General features: G+C 42.3%; 1 protein-coding gene across 1 annotated transcript in view; it reads left to right on the top strand.

Annotated features, from left to right (window-relative positions):
• The window catches only part of clasp2 (cytoplasmic linker associated protein 2), a 59,109-nt gene that overhangs the window by 30,698 nt on the left and 9,978 nt on the right, over positions 1-18,433 (top strand). The window contains exons 9-32 of the mRNA XM_054605897.1: positions 1,097-1,170; positions 1,329-1,421; positions 1,526-1,671; positions 2,082-2,217; positions 2,340-2,410; positions 2,567-2,626; positions 2,718-2,795; positions 3,045-3,212; positions 4,350-4,390; positions 4,835-4,987; positions 6,334-6,351; positions 7,359-7,460; positions 11,344-11,517; positions 11,719-11,763; positions 13,006-13,113; positions 13,439-13,501; positions 14,086-14,192; positions 14,552-14,707; positions 15,124-15,215; positions 15,307-15,370; positions 16,080-16,139; positions 16,476-16,478; positions 16,948-17,111; positions 18,335-18,414. Of these exons, the coding sequence (XP_054461872.1) occupies positions 1,097-1,170; positions 1,329-1,421; positions 1,526-1,671; positions 2,082-2,217; positions 2,340-2,410; positions 2,567-2,626; positions 2,718-2,795; positions 3,045-3,212; positions 4,350-4,390; positions 4,835-4,987; positions 6,334-6,351; positions 7,359-7,460; positions 11,344-11,517; positions 11,719-11,763; positions 13,006-13,113; positions 13,439-13,501; positions 14,086-14,192; positions 14,552-14,707; positions 15,124-15,215; positions 15,307-15,370; positions 16,080-16,139; positions 16,476-16,478; positions 16,948-17,111; positions 18,335-18,414 (2,256 nt within the window). The remainder of the gene's footprint in view (positions 1-1,096; positions 1,171-1,328; positions 1,422-1,525; positions 1,672-2,081; positions 2,218-2,339; positions 2,411-2,566; positions 2,627-2,717; positions 2,796-3,044; positions 3,213-4,349; positions 4,391-4,834; positions 4,988-6,333; positions 6,352-7,358; positions 7,461-11,343; positions 11,518-11,718; positions 11,764-13,005; positions 13,114-13,438; positions 13,502-14,085; positions 14,193-14,551; positions 14,708-15,123; positions 15,216-15,306; positions 15,371-16,079; positions 16,140-16,475; positions 16,479-16,947; positions 17,112-18,334; positions 18,415-18,433) is intronic.

Here is an 18,433-nt window from a genome sequence, read left to right as displayed (position 1 = left end):
ACAGATATTTCAATTTGGCAACAACTGGTAGAAATAAAAGTCTAGAGCTTGAAAAAAAAATTAAATCTAAAGCCATATCTAATAGGATGAAGCAGCAGGGCATGACTTCTCTCCATGAACAGGGTGGTTGCTTTATGTCAGCAGTCTTCAGTCACAGCAGTACTCATTGTTTTCACACTGCGGGTTAATGGTCGTAAATATACATTATGATCTCACAAATCTGTTTATAAAAGTAGAAAATACTGCGGTTAAAATTTTAGATTGGAATACAATTGAATCAGCCTAAATGCTTGTTGTGTTTAAATACTTGTTTCTCATAACAAAGTTAGTTCCACAATTGTGAAAGCATCATGCTTCAACAATATTATGATTATTGCAGCCATAACTGCTCACCCTTGATACCATGCCATGCAGATTTCCATTTCATAAAGCTGGCAATAAAAATAAATGAAAATGGTGATGGAGTGCTGTTAGTTGAGTTGTAATGACGAGGCTGCAACCACGTTACTCCCTGAGAATAACAGAGGATATTGTCTGCAGATAACATCGATGTTCCCCAGCTCCCTAAGGGTCATGTACATGTAGAGTTTTACAGAACACGTCTTTGTGCAACAGCCTGATATTTGAACCAACCCCGGGGAAAAGGAGGAAAGGATATATTTCTCTGCCTTGTTTCCACCCTTCTTCCCTTCAGCCTCTTCTTCTCCTGTGAATGTCGTCTCTTTAACGTGTGTCACTTAATATAGCTCCTCCTTTTTTCTTTTCTTTTTTTGTGCTTCCTTTGTCTCGTCTTTCACTCCCCTCTCTGCTTCCTAAGTAAGGAGCTGTAGGAGGTTTGGTCCACAGAGCATCTAGCCCCCAGAGAAATATGACTGACGTGCCCATTAATACCAGGAAGTCAATTAGAAACGGGGGCTGCTCCTGCTGACTTAAATGTGTGGGGGTGTGCGTGGGTGTTATTGGAAGTGTGCTTATGTTTTTGTGAGTTAAACCAGATTCACAAAACCAACCAGAGCATAAATCTGAATGCTGTGATATAAATGCACACACATACACACACATATTTATTTATTTGGCTTTGTTCTGATTTTTCTAGTATCCAAGGAAAGTGCCGGAGGAGTTGATGAAGAGGACTTTATTAAAGCCTTCACAGACGTCCCCTCTGTCCAGGTACACGACACACAGCAGCATAAATACACATTCATCCCATCTGATAACCAAACTAGACGGGCCATCAAGGTCAGACTGTCTGAGACTTGTATCCGTCCTTCTCATATTTGCTCTTCTCCTTCCTTTCTCTCCTGTTTTCCTTCTGTGTCTCGCTGCAGATTTACTCAGCGAGGGATCTTGAAGACAACCTGAATAAGATCCGTGAAATCTGCTCTGATGACAAACACGACTGGGACCAGAGAGCCAACGCTGTCAGTATTTTCACCTTTAACGACATACTTTTTTCACTTATATTAATTAAATTACCTTGTTTGACGCTGATGTCTCTTTTTGTTGTTTTTGCTTATGGTAACAGATGAAGAAGGTCCGCTCACTGCTGGTGGCGGGCGCGACAAATTACGACTGTTTCTACCAGCATCTACGGCTCCTGGATGGAGCCTTCAAACTGTCCGCTAAAGACCTGCGCTCACAAGTCGTCCGAGAGGCCTGCATCACTGTGGCGTGAGTGTTGATGAGAGATACAGCTGTTGGCCTGATGTGCAGTGAAAGGAAACAAAATCATGAGAACCTGTACAATCCGGGGCTGGGTTATTCACTGCTCCCTATATAACAGACACTCAGTCGTTTAATTTATAGGGAACAGCAAGTTGACACTTAATGATCATTGTTATTTTGTGTCATCACTGTCTGTCAAATGGAACTCACTGCATTGTGGGTATGTGAGCAAAAATAAATCCTCATTCCATTGCAACTACTTTTTTTGCTCCGTTGGTGGAATTTTTTTAGGGCACCATGAAGTTTATACTTGTACACAGCGCTGATTAAGGACATTGGACTCGACCGTTCCGATGACGTTTACCACAGGTCTGACAGTCGTGTTAATAACGTCTGTTTGTTGTGTTTTCTTGTAGCTATCTTTCATCAGTGCTGGGTAATAAGTTTGACCATGGTGCGGAAGCTATTGTTCCCGTCTTGTTCAACCTCATCCCCAACTGTGCCAAAGTCATGGCCACCTCCGGTATGTTGGCTATTCGCATCATCATACGGGTGAGTTTTGCAAAACAAACGTATAAATTCTTTCTGGTCAATTTTTTCTGCTGTTGTCTGGTTATTGGATTATTCTCCCCTTTTGCATCTTTCACGCTCTGCTTCCTCTCTCCTCTCTGCAGCACACCCACGTCCCCAGGCTCATCCCCCTGATCACCAGCAACTGCACATGCAAGTCTGTGGCTGTTAGAAGGTGAGATTAATAAAAGGCGCTGATGTTGATGCTACAGTGATAAAAGGCCAGGTCTCAGACGAATAACAGCTTTAAGGTCATAAAAAAATCTTAATAGTGCTGTTAAGTAATGTGTGTTTTGGGAATGAGAATGATAAAAAAATCTGTCATCTCCAGGCGCTGTTATGATTTCCTAGACCTTCTGCTACAGGAATGGCAAACCCACTCTCTGGAGAGGTGAGTTCTTACCGCGTTTTTTAACCTGCTTTTCTACTTGTTCAAACTTTATGCACCTTTTTTGTTGTACAACTGTGGCTCTCCATTGCAGGCACACGGCAGTTTTGGTTGAGAGCATCAAGAAGGGAATTCGAGATGCAGACTCAGAGGCCAGAGTGGAGGCTCGCAAGTAAGACCGGCATAGGCATATCTTGAAATTGAATTACATGAAAGACAAGTAGTGTTAAATATCTCTCCACCTTCCTTTTCCTTTCTTAATCGTTGATTCCTCTGTTTTTCCTCCTCCATCATCATCTTTCTACCTCACCCATCTTATTTCTCTCTCTTTATCTTTTCCATTTGTCTCTATCATCTCTCCTCCCCTCTTTCTCTGTCCTCCTCCGTCTCTGTTTCCCTCTTCACCTGCTGCCTCTCTCAGGGCCTACTGGGGTCTGAGGAACCACTTTCCAGTGGAGACCGACGCTCTCTACAACTCCTTGGAGCCATCGTACCAGAGGACCCTTCAGTCCTGCCTGAAGAGCTCCGGCAGCGTGGCCTCTCTTCCCCAGAGTGACCGCTCCTCGTCCTCCTCTCAAGAGAGCCTCAAGTAATCAATGCTCCGCTATAATACGTCCTCCACAGCCCACTTTATACATCTAGGTTCACCTTAAGGCTACCTTTTTAAGTCTTGACAAATTAAAATTGATGTCATTTTTTCTAAGACCACATGTGTGGACCTACTGCTGCACATGGATCAAATATCCTCAATTTACTTTTACTTTTCTCCTCCAATCTCTCATATTGTCAACTTCTCTCTTGCAGTCATCATGCAGCAAGCTAATTCTGATTGAAGACAAAATCGGCAGTAACCTTATCCCCCAATTTTAAAGCTTTGCGGAAGTCAAGCGAAGAAATGAAACCGAGGCGGCTGTTCAGGGGATTTTCAGTCTAGCAACAGCATTTTGCATTTGTCGTTGTTTTGCCTCCTCTGCATTTTATTTCACTGGCAAACTTAAAACCAAATCAAGCTGAATTTAAAGCAAAGTAAAAAAGACAGGTTTTCCTGCGGAAACATATATTATGTATCTGCTGTATGTGAACAGTGTTCAATGTGGACGTTTATATTTAGAAGTCTGTCTGAGCCTTTATAGAATAAACAGCATTACAGTGCTGACTAAAAGTAAACATATTTATAATGATGTATTCTATCTTCAGTTTGTATTTATATTAGAATACAAGTCATATGTTAAAGGAAAAATAAATGGAATTAGATAACTAGATTATTGATTAGAATAATTGATTTTGTGTGGAACAAATTCTGGCTTCAGGGCACAGAGGACAACTTCAACAACTGACCTCTGTTTGGGACTCCATTAACATCCAAAATATTGTCAAACTAGTGATGTGCAGATCAATTTTTTTAATGTAAAAATAAAAAAAAGGTCAATACTGTTGGTTGAATTAGGTCACATTCTCTGAATCACCCTAGTTTCATTTTGCACTCTTACTGTCGTCTATTACTCTTGAGTTTGTATCTGTTTACATTTGAAGATGATGGACTAAGCGTTTTGAGGTCAAAGCAATGTAATGGGACTCTACGTGATTAAAAAAACGTTTCAGCTGCTTGCAACTGAGGAAAAAATGAAATCGAAAATGATTTCATTTGTGACCCAGCATTAATTAGTGTTGTGATTATGTGTGTGGTTTGTTGTGGACTGACCTCCTTTTCTCTCTCCTCCGTCAGTCGGCCTCTGACTTCTAAATGGTCAGCAGCTCCGGGGCGAGGTGAGTCAAACAAACTCAGACACACACACATCGGCAGCAAACACACGTGCAGTCTCTCTCAAACACATGATCTCATTCTCACCGGCTCCTGTGGAAACACACACACACACACACAACACACACACACACACACACACACACACACACACACACACACACTGTGACAAACATCAGCTCCCACAGAGCCATTTCCCATCATTCTCATTCACATCTGCCTGTGTCCGTACAGCCACATCCTGTTATTTTGTTTTTTATGTTACTACACACATGTACGCACACACATATGCGTATATGTGTCTGGCTGTTTGTGTACTTCTGTATGGTATCAGTATTGGGTAGTGTGTTGCCTGCATGTGTTTGTGATGTATCTATACCCTCATCACCTCCCATCCTCCTCCCCTCCTCCTCCTCCTCCTCCTCCTCCTCCTCCTCCTGTCCTATCAGTCCCTGCGGGTTCAAAGGGTGGGGTGTCGTCGGCATCCCTGCAGCGTTCCCGTAGCGACGTGGATGTAAACGCAGCAGCAGTCGCTAAGCACCGGAACGTTGGACAGACCAGGGGAGCAGGGCGCCTGCCCCCTGGCTCCTACTCCTCACTGGGTAAGGGTCCTGTCAGTCAAGTTAGACGAGTAATCAGAATCAGACAGTGCAGACATCGGTCAGCATGTGATCAGCAGGATGAATCTGATGAGTCGTCTCAAATCAGCTCAGAGGTAGAGCTCCTAAAGCTTCTGACAGGTCAAAGTAAAAAGGATCCTCTATAAAAAGCTAGCCACGTCTACAGAAGGATGGATCTACACACTCACACACTCCAGTGCTTGGACTGGCCTCTACTCCTCTCCACTCCTGTACTCCCCTCTCCTGCTGCCTCCTCATTGCCTGTTGATGTGTCCTGTACATGTTTTGATATGAATATTTTGTCCGTGTGCATGTCTCCGTTGATGAATATCATCCCCTGTTGATTCTCTCGGTTGATATTGACCACTGCATCTGCTCCCTTTTTAACAGATGCTCTGTAACTAATACAGACTGTGCTCCTCTCTTCTCTTGTCCCTCTTCTCTCTTTTGTGTATTACGTTCTGTATACTTTCCATTATTTTGTGTTTCGTGTTACTGACCATTTCTGTTTTGATCTTCATTTTCCCCTTTATGGACTCCCTTTTCCTTTTGTGTCTCTTACTTTTAATAATCATTCGTATCAATCCTTTCTTTTTTGTTTCCATTTGTTTCTTCCCTTTTCTTTCTTCCACCCTCTTTCTCTCTCTCTCTCTGCCACTAAAGATGATGCCTCTGATAAAACGGATGGTAAGATCATCTCACTCTGCTTCACCAGCAACAGCCTTCTCATGCTTTTTCTTTTTTTCTTTCTTTTCTTTTCCCTTTCCTCACTTCATTCCAGTCCAACAAATCACATCAGGTTCTTTTGTTGCAGTATGTGGCCACAGCGCCCCCTGCTGTCAAACGTACATTCAACCCTCATTTGTATCACCTTCCTACTCATTGCATCATAAATCAAATTAATTACACATCTAAGATCATCTTCTGCTTTGCTACAGTTTAAACTTTTGTTGAATACAGAAAAGGTCTAACCATCAACGCTTGTATTAAACAGCAGCATTCAGTTATTGAGGCTTTATTAGGATACTTAGGATGTGCAGGCGTAGTGCTATTATACTCAGATTAGATTCAACTTTATTTACATTTCACAGAGTACAGATACTGAGACAACAAAATTAAGTTTAGCATCTAACCAGAAGTTCAGAATTGCAGAGTAATGTGCACAGTATATACAGGATGAATAGTACTACATATATTAAATATATATTACATACTTAGAATGTAAAGGGCCGATATGAATACACTAAGATATATACAGTATGAACAGTATGAAAAGTTGCAGGTGAAGTGTACTTTTTACAACCTGCTCCTTCTTTGTCTGTCTGTAGGGACCAGGTCAGACAATGGTAAGATGGTGGTTAGGTTGGATGTGTGTGTGTGTGTGTGTGTGTGTGTGTGTGTGTGTGTGTGTGTGTGTGTGTGTGTGTGTGTGTGTGTGTGTGTGTGTGTGTGTGTGTGTGTGTGTGTGTGTGTGTGTGTGTGTGTGTGTGTGTGTGTGTGTGTGTGTTTTAGGGAAGTTCTAGTTGGGAAAGTGGACAAAATTTAGTTCAAGTTTGTTGACATCTAAAGAGGAATCACCTGGAATCAATATATTCAAATTCTTGTAGTGGCAACGTCAATTTAAAACAGCACCAATGTAAATTACCAATAAAATGTTTCTTAATAGTGAATTTTGTCATCACACATCCAACATTGATGGTATTATGATAGAATAATAACAGAAATTGCAGCTTTAAGTGGATCAGACGATGCTCTGCAGTGGCTCAAGTGAATTATATTTTTGAACTGCTGCATTAAGAGCTCACAGTGACCCACCAAAGTGTTGCAATAAGTTGGTTGATATCTGCATCAAATCAATCAATACTTATCTAGGTACTGCACATTTTAACATATTTTTCAAGCTGTATATTAAATGATATGACTGTACTGTGATAAAAGGAACGACGCTGGTGTTAATATTTTATTAATACTTTTATTACCAAATTTATAAAATTTTACATTTCATGGGCTGAAAATGGCTCAAATTGTCACTCACTGTTTGAAATCAGCCCTGAAACTTTCTTAGATAGAGTTGACCATTATGCTATGAAATTAGTTTATTAAAATAATAATCCACTGAAGCATCCCTGGTGTGTGTGTGTGTGTCTGTGTGTCTGTGTGTTTAGATTAGGAGCCGACGTTCGTTCAGCAGCTTCCAACATTAGTGGCTTTTCTTCAGTTGTAGTGCTTCTTAGGTTCTTGGCTTCATTCAGCTGCAAACTAGATGTGACTAGATGTGTGAGAAGTGTAGCAGAGTGTGTGTGTTTTTTGGCTGTTTTTTTTTTTACAGTATTTTTCCCTCCACATAATACAGGCCGTGTCCGTACTAAGCAGCCCTTGTCCACTGCCAGCAGCGTGTCGAGCCAGGTGGACTCACGAGGACGCAGCCGCACCAAGATGGTTTCCCAGTCCCAACGTACGTACCCCTTCAACTGATACACAGCATGACTTAAACCCAGCTGTGACTGGAACGTTCTGGGTATCAAGTCCACTTACCACATCACATAAACACAAACACAGCAACAGAAATGGTGTGTGTGTGAGCTTCTTGGTGTGTGTGTCTGTAGTTTCTTACGCTCTTGTTGTAGAGTTTCTATTATATGTTGCCTTCACGGTGACGATAAGCTCTTTGTAAATGTTTCTGTGCCTTCAGGTTCCGACGAATCCGATTGCACACCAGGTATTCTGTTTGTGTGTCAGAGTGTGTGTGTCTATCTGTGTACCCCAGTGGGAATGGTGGCCCACATGCTATCGCTCTCATTCTGATCAAGGTGTTTTGTGTAAAGAGGAGTTAGTATGTGTTTTAATGTGTGTTTTTCTATGCATGCTGTGTCTCATCACTGAGGATGGTGTGGTGGACAGTTTATTCCGCTGCTCTGGCTGTCATGTAGGTTATTAAAAATACTTCAACAGCCATGAAGGAACACAAGCCACTGAGATAGCTACTGTTGCAACACATAAGAAAGATGTGTGTGCACCTGCTTTCCAAGAATACTTGCAGCTTAAAGCATGATGGCTTTGGTGCTGGCTTGTAGTTTAGAAGTGGACAGTGATTGGACCACAGCCCACTGCCCCAAATATATCTGGAAATTTACAGACCAAATCTCAGAACAAAAGACAGAAAGGTTAGGCAGTGTTCATGCCACCGGTAATTATCGGCTCCATCACCATGCGGTAGTTATGGCAACATGACACCTGGGTGGACACACTAGTTTCTGCCCCTTCTCCGCTGCAATTGCTATGTCATGCGTGTTAAAGTAAATATATAATAACTAAAATCAACAGAGACTTGGACAAGCATTATATGGTATTAAAATATACAAAGCACAATTAATATGCTCTCCTCAAAGCCACCAGACTGCAGTCAAAACACACTTCAGACTCCACAGAAACCAAATAAAAAAACTCATCAAAACCATCTTGATTAGTCTTTCCACTTTTCCAATAAGCACCAAACATCTGGTTTTCCAAAAAGAAACACTTGATTCACAGAGTTAGTTGTGAAAAGAAACAGCAGTTATATGGGCTCCTCAAAGCCAAGAAACTCCTTTTACAGAAACAATAATTTAACCTCACTGATTCATAAAACACACTTCATTCATACTCGACAGAAACAAAATAAAACTCTGAAAAAACGTCTTTGTTAGTCTTCCCACTGTTCCAACAATCACCAACTCTGGGTTAAGAATTTGAAAAAGAGACTGAATAAATAAGATAAATAAAATAAGTTACAGTTTGTACTGTTTACTAACCCTGTTTTGCGGCGTTTCCTGTGTTTTTAAAAAACCTGCATATCCTTGCTAATTTTGATGTGAAACGGTTATCACCGAAACAGATCAAACTGCAGCTGAACAGAGAATTTCTACGTGTGTGATCGAGTGTATGGACATTATTTGAGCATCTTTACTTTGAGGCATTTTCTTTTCCTCATTGTGCACAGGTTTTGCTTGATACATTCGCAAGCTGTCCCAACATGCACTGCTTTTCCCGGGCTTTTCATCTGCAGCTGGTTCAGTGTGTGTGTTTGTTTTAGCAACACGTCTCTCAATACTTGTTTTCTCTTAAACAGGCCCTATTATGCTATTTTCCGGGTGCATATTTTCATCTCAAGTTACAGTTACAACATGTTTACATGCGTTAATGCTCATAATCCGCCTTGTTTTTCTCATCCTGGCTGTCCTGCAGCACCTCTTCTCACCCTCTCTCTGAAACGCTCTGTTGTAGTGCTTGCTCCTCCCTCCAGAAAGCAAAGTCTGCTCTGACTGGTCAGCTCGTCCGCTCTGTTGTGATTGGTCAACGTTTCACATTTCAAAAAAACACTTCCTCCGGAGCTCCTGCTCCGTCTCTCTGATATGTTGTTTGAGGGCCAAACTAGCTGGAAGGAGTTTTACGTCACTTCTGTAACATTGTGACCTCATAATGTTACAGAAGTGAAGGACAGATTTCAATCGAGCCGTTTCAGGCAGCTCAGGAGCTTCTGAGGGGGAGGGTAACTCCTTTTAGGCGTGGACTTCAGGTTTTACGCTCTACGGACCTTTTACTTGTAAAAAAATATATAACACACTAAAAAGTGGAAAAGCATAATAGGGCCACTTTAATATAAATGGAGAGCTTCAGCTGTGCCTTCATTCTTGATGTGGAACACCAGGATCCGCTCTCATCGTACTTTGTGTTCTGACTCCCATGACGCTTCTTTTTGCCCTAACACCCATAATTCATCTGGTTTAATCTGCTGTTCCTTCCCCCCTCGCCTCTGCTTTCCCCCCTCCTCTCAACCAATGGGCTTAATGGCTCAGGATCTCAGTCTGCTACCCCTGTTGGTGGTAAGATCACAACACTACTTCTTTTTTCTGCTCTTTTTATCTTTACTGCTTTTCCTCTGTTGCCCTGACTTCCCCCTCCTTCACATGCAACCAGAAAGGTCACTTAAAGCTCCTCCCACTCTGGCATGCTGGGATTAGTAGTCACAGACTGTTAACATGGCTGTTCTATGATCATGCTAAACACACTGCTTTGGGAGCCTCGGGTTTCTGCACTCTTATGTGTGCCTGAATGTAGTCTAAAGATTGAGAGGACTTTTTTTTTATGCATGAAAAAAGGACAAACATCTCACCTAACTGGAATTCAGTTCCCAAAATATTCGTTTTTTGATCCAAAACAAATAATTCTAAACATTTTGCAGTTTCTATTTTAGCATTTTGGCATTTATGGAATCCTAGTTAACATTGTGTATCTGTAAATATAAGGAGATGAGGGAAGAATAAAAGGGAGATTTGACTACTGTATATCTGCTCAGTCACAAGTGGTGATAAAGAAGAAACATTCTCTAAGTAGCAAATGTAAAAAAAAAAGTAGCTCTGTGTCAGTAGGTACTAGTACATAGAAACAAACTTTTCATGTGTTGAGTGTGTGTGTGTGTGTGTGTGTGTGTGTTTGTGACTTCAGTTGAGTGTATGTGTGTCACTGAGAGAGCGAGAGAGTCTGGTCTGCGTGCTCATTTTCATTCATGTTGAAATCAGTTGAGGTCCAGCTTCATGTGTGGCGCCCTGAAGCTCGTTCCACAAAAGTCTGTTCACACATTTCACAATCAGCACTGCAGAGCAGCTTCTCCTCAACTGTTTATTCTTCATGTTGATAGTAATGTGAGTCATTGTAGATTTAGACACACTGTGGGCTTTGCAGTTGGAGACGGGATGACATGGGGGAGGAGAAATTGAGAACTCTGTTATCAAGTGTTATGTATTCAATTTTCTTCAAAAAGACAAAAGAGCGGTCTGTAAATCATCAACATATTCTCAAAATGTCACTTTTATCATTAAAATGTTATTGTTAAATGTATTTGTTTTGTCGTAATGTATATATATAAATATATATATGACAGATGTACAAACAGGTGCCAACACTTGTAAAATGTACTTCCTTCTTAGTTTAGTTTTCGACTCTCCGTGCCCCATTAATCCTCTTTCCAACATCAAAGTATGGAAGTAAAGTTTGCCATTAAGTTCTGTGTAATTTTTATGTAATATTTTAGTGAATGTTATTTGCAAAACATTGTTTGGAAACTAGTGCCACTAAGTTAAGAGTAGTAGCAACTGTCTTTGTCAGTTGTATGTACACAAAACTATCCATCATTTGTATCGTAAGCTCCTCACATTAGAGGGGAACAGGTTACGTCTCTCTGCAGCTCTCCCTTTTACATTCCTCTTGTTGCTTGAACAAAGCTCTGACTTTATTTCTATCTGTCTTTATGTTTTGTCCTCTCTCTCTCTCTCTCTCTCTCTCTCTCTCTCTCTCTGAAGCTGGCAGTCGGAGTGGCTCCCCGGGTCGTGTGCTGACGAGTACGGCCCTGAGCACCATGAGCTCAGGGGCCCACCGAGTGCTGGCCGGGTCCAGTGGGGACAAGAACAGACGCAGCCGTATCCCCCGTAGCCAGGGCTGCTCCAGAGACTCCTCCCCCACCCGCCTGTCAGTTGGTAAGTAAAATATTACTGTTTCATTTTATATTTCTTCGTTTATGCATCAGTTTTTCACAACAGCTCCAATGTTATGTGATGGTTTGGTTATAAAAACTCAGCGGCACACACAATCATCCACGTTCCCTTGGATCTGAACTTTTCTCCCCTCCCGCTCCCTGTCCTCTTTTCTTTCCTGTCCCGGGTGCTTCTGTCGTGTAGCTCCTTCCAGCATTAGTTCCATCTACAACGGAGCGAGCAGAGGAGGTAAGGCTCCGACTTCGACCAGACCATCCCACTGTCCATCTCTTAACCTCAATCCATCTATTCTCATCATCATTTTAAAATCATCCCTCATTCTTTATCTCCATCCATCACTACCAATTTCACAATCCCAATCCCTCCATAAGGCCTCATAGAGCCAAAATCTATAACCTGTCTCTGACTTTATGGCTGCGCTGTTATGGTGATGGGTGTCCAAGATCAGCAGATCCTCCCTGTCTCTACTAACCTGTTGCCAGTGGCTGATAAACGAGCCTTCTAGCAGGATCAGTGAAGCTGCATCAGGGCTTTGTAACCCCCCGGCAGGCTGTGATTAACCCTGATTGGCTGGGTGGATGCTGAAGCTGATAAGCAGAGCAATGAACGGTGAAGTTGATTGCGATATTACTGGATGATGAAAGCAGATCATCCCCTCCCACATCCCTCGATCGCTTAATTCATCTCAAATCACTTCCTTTTCTGTTCTGTGTGTTTGTGAGGAATCTGCAGGGTGATGGCCCGAGTGCACGTGATTATCAGACTTTGTTTGTTCATTTAAATGTGAGTGCAGCCGTCCTGTGCTTCTTCTGGGTGCATCGCAGCTAGAGCTGAAACAATTAGTAAATCAACCTAAATTGAATGTGCAACCATTTTGATAATCAATTAACCTTTTGAATAATTTATTTTTAAGAAAATGTGCCAAAACTTCACTGGTTCTGGCCCCTGAAAGTTTGAGTTTTAGCAATATTACTGATAATAAACGAGGGAACTATAATATTGACCCAAATATAATACGTGACTTTTAGTTTGGCAAAATTAATTTAACAAAGTCACCTTTCGGAGAACTTTATATGGGTGCTTTCTGTATTTGTGGACATTATCATAGACGCTCTGAAACGATGAGACCTTTCAACAAAAATCCCAAATATGAAGTGACTTAAACCTGGTGAGATGCGCCCTGGGAGACCGGCGACCTGTGCTCGTATTCTCTTGTTTCTCTCAGTTGGTCTCTTTTGCCTGTTCTGTCTTATTCATGTCTTCATCCATGTACCGTCCCCTCTCTCTCTCCTTTGTCACTGCTCATGTTTGTCTCTCTTCTTTGTCTTTTTGTTGTCTTCTTTATGTCCCTTACCCTTGTCCTGTTTGTTCACTACCACTTTTCTTCCCTCCGCTGCCCTTACTCTCCCTCTTTCCCCCTCTCATCCTTCCCTCTGCTGCGCTGCCGTGTTGTAACCCGGGGGACGTTAGCTCGGGGCAGTCGTATCCCTCGGCCCAGTATGAGTCAGGGCTGCAGCAGAGAGGCCAGCAGGGAGAGCAGCCGCGACACGAGCCCCGTTCGCTCCTTCACACCCCTCGGTGAGTAGAAGTCGTGGACAGATAACCCAGGAGGGATGACAATTAAACTCAGTTAGCTCAAAACAGAGAAACGTTTTTAAATTCAGTGTCTGATTTAAACTAAATCAACAGTATAAAAAGTTCAGGGTGATTAAAAACAAAAAAAACAATCACATGCATGTTTTTCAGCCTTTCTTTCTACTTTCACAACTTGTTCGATCAGTGTTAGGATCGTGTGTGTATGTCCTTTGTGTGTGTGTGTGTGTGTGTGTGTGTGTGTGTGTGTGTGTGTGTGTATGTGTGTGTGCGAGTGTTAAACTCTGTATGTGTGTTTTAATGGTTGCAGCAACGCGGAACTACTCTCGCTCCACCGGAGCTCTCCACACACCTGATGTTTTTGGTGCTGCAGGTGAAGGCTGAGTACATCTATTCCTCCGTACCTCACCCACCCACGTCGCCTTAATTTGTGTTCGCTCACCCGTTTTTTTTTGGTTTTTTTTGTTCTCTTCAGTGCCAAGCATCTTCTCCTTTGGATTCTCATTTGTATTTGTTTCTTTTCTTGTCCATCAACCTCTGTGTTTTTAATTTTTTGTAATTCTGCTCCAGGATGTCGAACCTTCCAGTGGAAATGCATGTTTCCGCCCGTTAAGTTCCCAGTTAACAACCATTCTGACAGTTTTCCCATTTGTTTTCTTTATTTAGCTTTGCCCCTTTCCTGCAAGGCCAACGTGTTCCTCAGTGTTTTCTGTCAATCATACGTTCTCCCCCAGCAGCACCTGCAATGTCGCCTAACAAGTCATCACATCAACTTATAGGGTTGGCTCATGGGAAATGTAGTGTGTGTGGGTTGAGAGTGGATGATGAGGAGAATGCCGGATCATCAGTGGACGAGTGAGAGAAGAGTTAGCATTTTTGGTCTCAAGTTTAATTTTTTTTTTCTCCCTTTCCCTCTGTCCTTCCTTCCACTCTTTCTTTCCGTCTGATTGTCTGCAGGATCGGGTTTGGGCATCAGTCAGTCCAATCGTCTTTCCTCTTCAGTCAGTGCCATGAGGGTCCTCAACACAGGCTCAGACGTAGAAGAGGCTCTTGCAGATGCTCTGGTAGGAAAACACGTACTGCATATACATCAAAATACATAATATCTCACATAATAAAGCACATTCCAGTAAGCTGTCATCATGTGCAGCTCACACCTCCTTGTATGTGTATGTGTGTGTGTGTGTGTTAACTAAACCCTGATTCTACCTCTGTTTAACGCTGTCAGCTGTTGGGAGACATACGGTCCAAGGTCAGCTCCTGCCTCTTACCTGTGTGTTGAGTGTGTGTTGTGTGTGTGTTTAGCTGTGTTTGTGCTCTATAAAGCAGGTGTGTGAGTGCATGTTTTCTGCCTTGTATTACCTGTCTGTCTCCCTTTTCAGCTTAATTTCATCTCCTTTGGATTTCTGTCCTCCACCCGCAGAAGAAGCCAGCACGGCGACGGTATGAAAACTACGGCATGTACTCCGATGATGATGCCAACAGCGACGCATCCAGCGCCTGTTCGGAGAGGTCCTACAGCTCCAGGAACGGAGGAGCCATTCCCACATACATGAGACAGACGGAAGACGTAGCTGAGGTTGGTCATTAGGCCAAGCAACAAGCATAAAAAAAGACACTCCCCTAAACTAGATACATTAACAGCGTTCTAGCAAATCTTGTCTTTTATCCAGGCAGATTTTTCCTCTTCTCAGTATGTCTTGCCTTCTACTCTACATATTGTACATATAAGTACTGTTAAGTTTATTACATTTGAAAAATATCAGATGTAAAGCCTTGCAGTTTAAGGATTTGCTGAATGAATATACTGCAATGATCAGACTTTAGGTTTTGAGGCCGTGATTGAGATATAAACATATAAGTTGGGTTCCAATGAGTGTATTGCAAGAATTGGAAATCCATCACACTTCTGTATCAGGCTCAGTATTTATTAATAGCATTACTTCCTTGGTGCCTGTATAGAAGTCTCAACAGGTCTTTGTGGTTCTTTACCAGGTGTTGAACCGTTGTGCCAGCGCCAACTGGTCAGAGAGGAAGGAGGGGCTGCTGGGCCTACAGGCGCTGCTGAAGAACCAACGCACCCTCAGGTCAGCCACAGAACAGGCAGATGCGTCTTCAAAGATTAATTTGATTGTTGATTTCATTCTAACTGTTTTTTAACTGTGTTCTAATCTGCAGTCGGGTAGAGTTGAAGAGGCTGTGTGAAATCTTCACCAGGATGTTTGCCGACCCTCACAGTAAGGTATGAATGCAAACGGCGCAAGTACTCACCAAAAGACGCACATCGCTCACTCATTGAACATATCATGTAAAATAGATTCATCAATCACCCACTTTTATTTTACTTTGGTTCCAAATATTTTGTTTATCCCCACCAACCTTCACTGTACCGGATTCTGCCAGAAACAAACACAAGGATCTATTTGTTAACAAACACGGACACATTTCAACACTCACGGTTGTTAATTCGTTTTTTAAACAAGTTTAAGGATAAAGACGGGATAAACAGTCACATGGATATTCTCACTCAAACATAATCACAGGCATGCAGAGTGTGCGATGGACTGTTATCTAACGGCATGCCACGCCTGAGTTTGCGTGTGACCTCACACCTCTCCGCCTTCCCGTGGGATTGCTCTGTCACTGCGGCCAATCCAGTGGCTGCGCTCACTGTGTTCACTGGCATTCCCTCTCTTTTGCCAGCCCGCCCGCCCTGCAAACTGAAAGCGACGACACTGACTGCGCACACGCTCAGACGCACTTAAATATATACGCATATTTGGGCTGCCAGCTCCTCTCTCTGACTAACCAGCTGCGTTTCGTTCCTCTCTAACATTGACACTTTTCTTCCGGCGTTTTTGAGTGCCCGTTGTCTCACACATGTCGTAAGGTGTGTGAGCTTCTCCCCATCCACCCCCTCGTTTGACGTTTGACGATTTGATGAATTTCAGCGAGATTCCGGCAGAGTGTACGGCACGGCAGAATCCGGTATAAGCTCAGCCTCCTTCAAGGTACTGCATCTCACCATGGATTCCTCTCCTGCCTCCATCTATCTATCCCACACCATCCCTCACTTCTTCTTTCTCATCTCCCTTGTTTTTCAACGCCTCTCTCAGTTTTCCTTTCTAGTGTGCACAAAACATCACTTTACATTACAATAAACTTTGTTGCTCCTATTTATTTGACTCTATTTCTATATTGCAAATGTTGGATTGAAAGTGTGGACTGAAAGTGAAGATTTAAAGCGTACACACAGACGCTGAGTTCATTCAGGTATTCTTTGTCAGGATGCTAACAGATGTGTCTCTTTCTTCCCCCATGCTACCCCACCCTGGAACTCTCTGTAGAGAGTAAGTTTGGCCAATCAGTGTTACCGTATTTACACATTGTGTTTGGATGAAAATCTCACTCACTAACCTACCTCACGCAAGGTTGCTTGTAACAACACTTTCCTGCTGAAATCATCCACCGGCATGTAGAGATGGTGACCACACACAGTCTGAATGGTGTTTGTTTATTCTTGTTAAGTAGTTAACATCTCACTGTGGTTGTCTTCTAATATTATTATAATTAATTTGGGTGGTATAAGTTTAATCGGTGATTGGAAATCAAAGTGTGCTGCTGCAATAATGAGTGAATAACCACTAACGTCACATTGGAAACTAATGCTACTCTCACATGATACTTCAGCATAACCTCCATGTATCCTGTAATGACACTGGAAATGCAGGACTGCTTGTATGTATGCATGAGTGCATGAAACATGTGAATTGTTGAGTGACCGAGACACTGTGTGACCCAAACTGTGTGTGTGTTTAGGTGTTCAGTATGTTCCTGGAGACCCTGGTAGATTTCATCCAGGTCCATAGAGAAGATCTGCAGGACTGGTTGTTCGTCCTGCTCACACAGCTGCTGAAGAAGATGGGAGCTGACCTGCTGGGCTCCGTTCAGGCCAAAGTTCAAAGAGCCCTGGATGTCACACGGTGGGTGACACACTATCACAGTTCAGACTGACATTAGGGCAAATAAGTTCTTGACCCATGGGAAACATAGGTATCCTAACCTTTGGGAATAGTATGCAGAACAAAATCATTTAAATTTGAACCTCAATCTACTAGTTTATGCTTAGATTATGTGTTACTTATTCCATGGTCAGGGTGAATACTCGATTCTGACTGGCTGCAAGGTGTCCGTTAATTATTGATAACGGACAATTACTAATTAGTTCCAGTGAAACAGTCTATTCGCTGTTCTTAATTAAAGCACTGGCTACAAAAAAATCCAACTGAGTGTAACGTTAGTCCTTCAGCGCCTCATCCTCTGAACACCACAGGATGGCGACTGTAACACACAAGCTGCTAGTAGTAAGTTACACTGCCCCTCTGAACTTACAAATACTTTGTTCCACATAACCAGTCATCTCACATCCCAAAATCTTGAGACTGATTTGGAGGCAATGACGAGGCTGGATAGTTCACTAATGTTGTTGTTTCACCTACTGGCAACTTATATTTACTGTTCTTCAATAGTACGCAATGTTACTGACTTTGAATTTTGCTAGCACAACGTTAGCTTCAAGTTTTGTCCTATTTACTGGAGTAACTCTATGAACGCGTTTCCATTGCATAATCTTATAGTATGTTACCAAGGAAACGGAGTACCGGCTTGTGAAAAAACTCCTAAAAACATGAAAAATAAATGAATGGACTTTTCTTTTTTTTTTGCCAAGTGACCATGGTACAAGCAGCTTAGTGCCCTTCGAGATGTCCTAATCAGGAATTAGTGAACTCAAGAGGCAACCTCAGAGACACACGGGTCTGCCTGTCATCTATTAAGGAAGGGATAAAACCATCATTATTGCGAAATGAACCCATACAGGGTGAGCTCGTGGCGGAGTCTCAAATCGTCTTGACGGGGTTTTCTTTGCTTTAGGGATCTGCTCACCCTGTCGGGGTTCCTTTTGAAATAATTACAGACTCACTGTTCATTAACCCTTATGTGATGGACATCTTGTCGGGCATTATCTCATAAACATGTAAAAGAATAATCTTTTCTGTGTTGCGTGTTTAAACATACACAAAGAGAAAGGATGGTAACACAAATCATTGTTTACTCAGACTTTTTGTATTAAAAAGCATTTATCCGTTTACTCTTGAGATGTGTTTCCGCTGTAAATTGAATGTGTCTTTTTTTCCCCCTCTGACAGAGAGTCTTTCCCCAACGACCTTCAGTTTACTATTCTCATGAGGTTTACTGTGGACCAGACACAGACGCCCAACCTCAAGGGTAAGTGTGTGTGTGTGTG

The sequence above is a fragment of the Anoplopoma fimbria genome, chromosome 10, assembly GCF_027596085.1.
Source record: "Anoplopoma fimbria isolate UVic2021 breed Golden Eagle Sablefish chromosome 10, Afim_UVic_2022, whole genome shotgun sequence".
NCBI classification, from domain to species: Eukaryota; Metazoa; Chordata; class Actinopteri; order Perciformes; family Anoplopomatidae; genus Anoplopoma; species Anoplopoma fimbria.
This window is presented reverse-complemented; position numbering and strand designations above follow the sequence as displayed.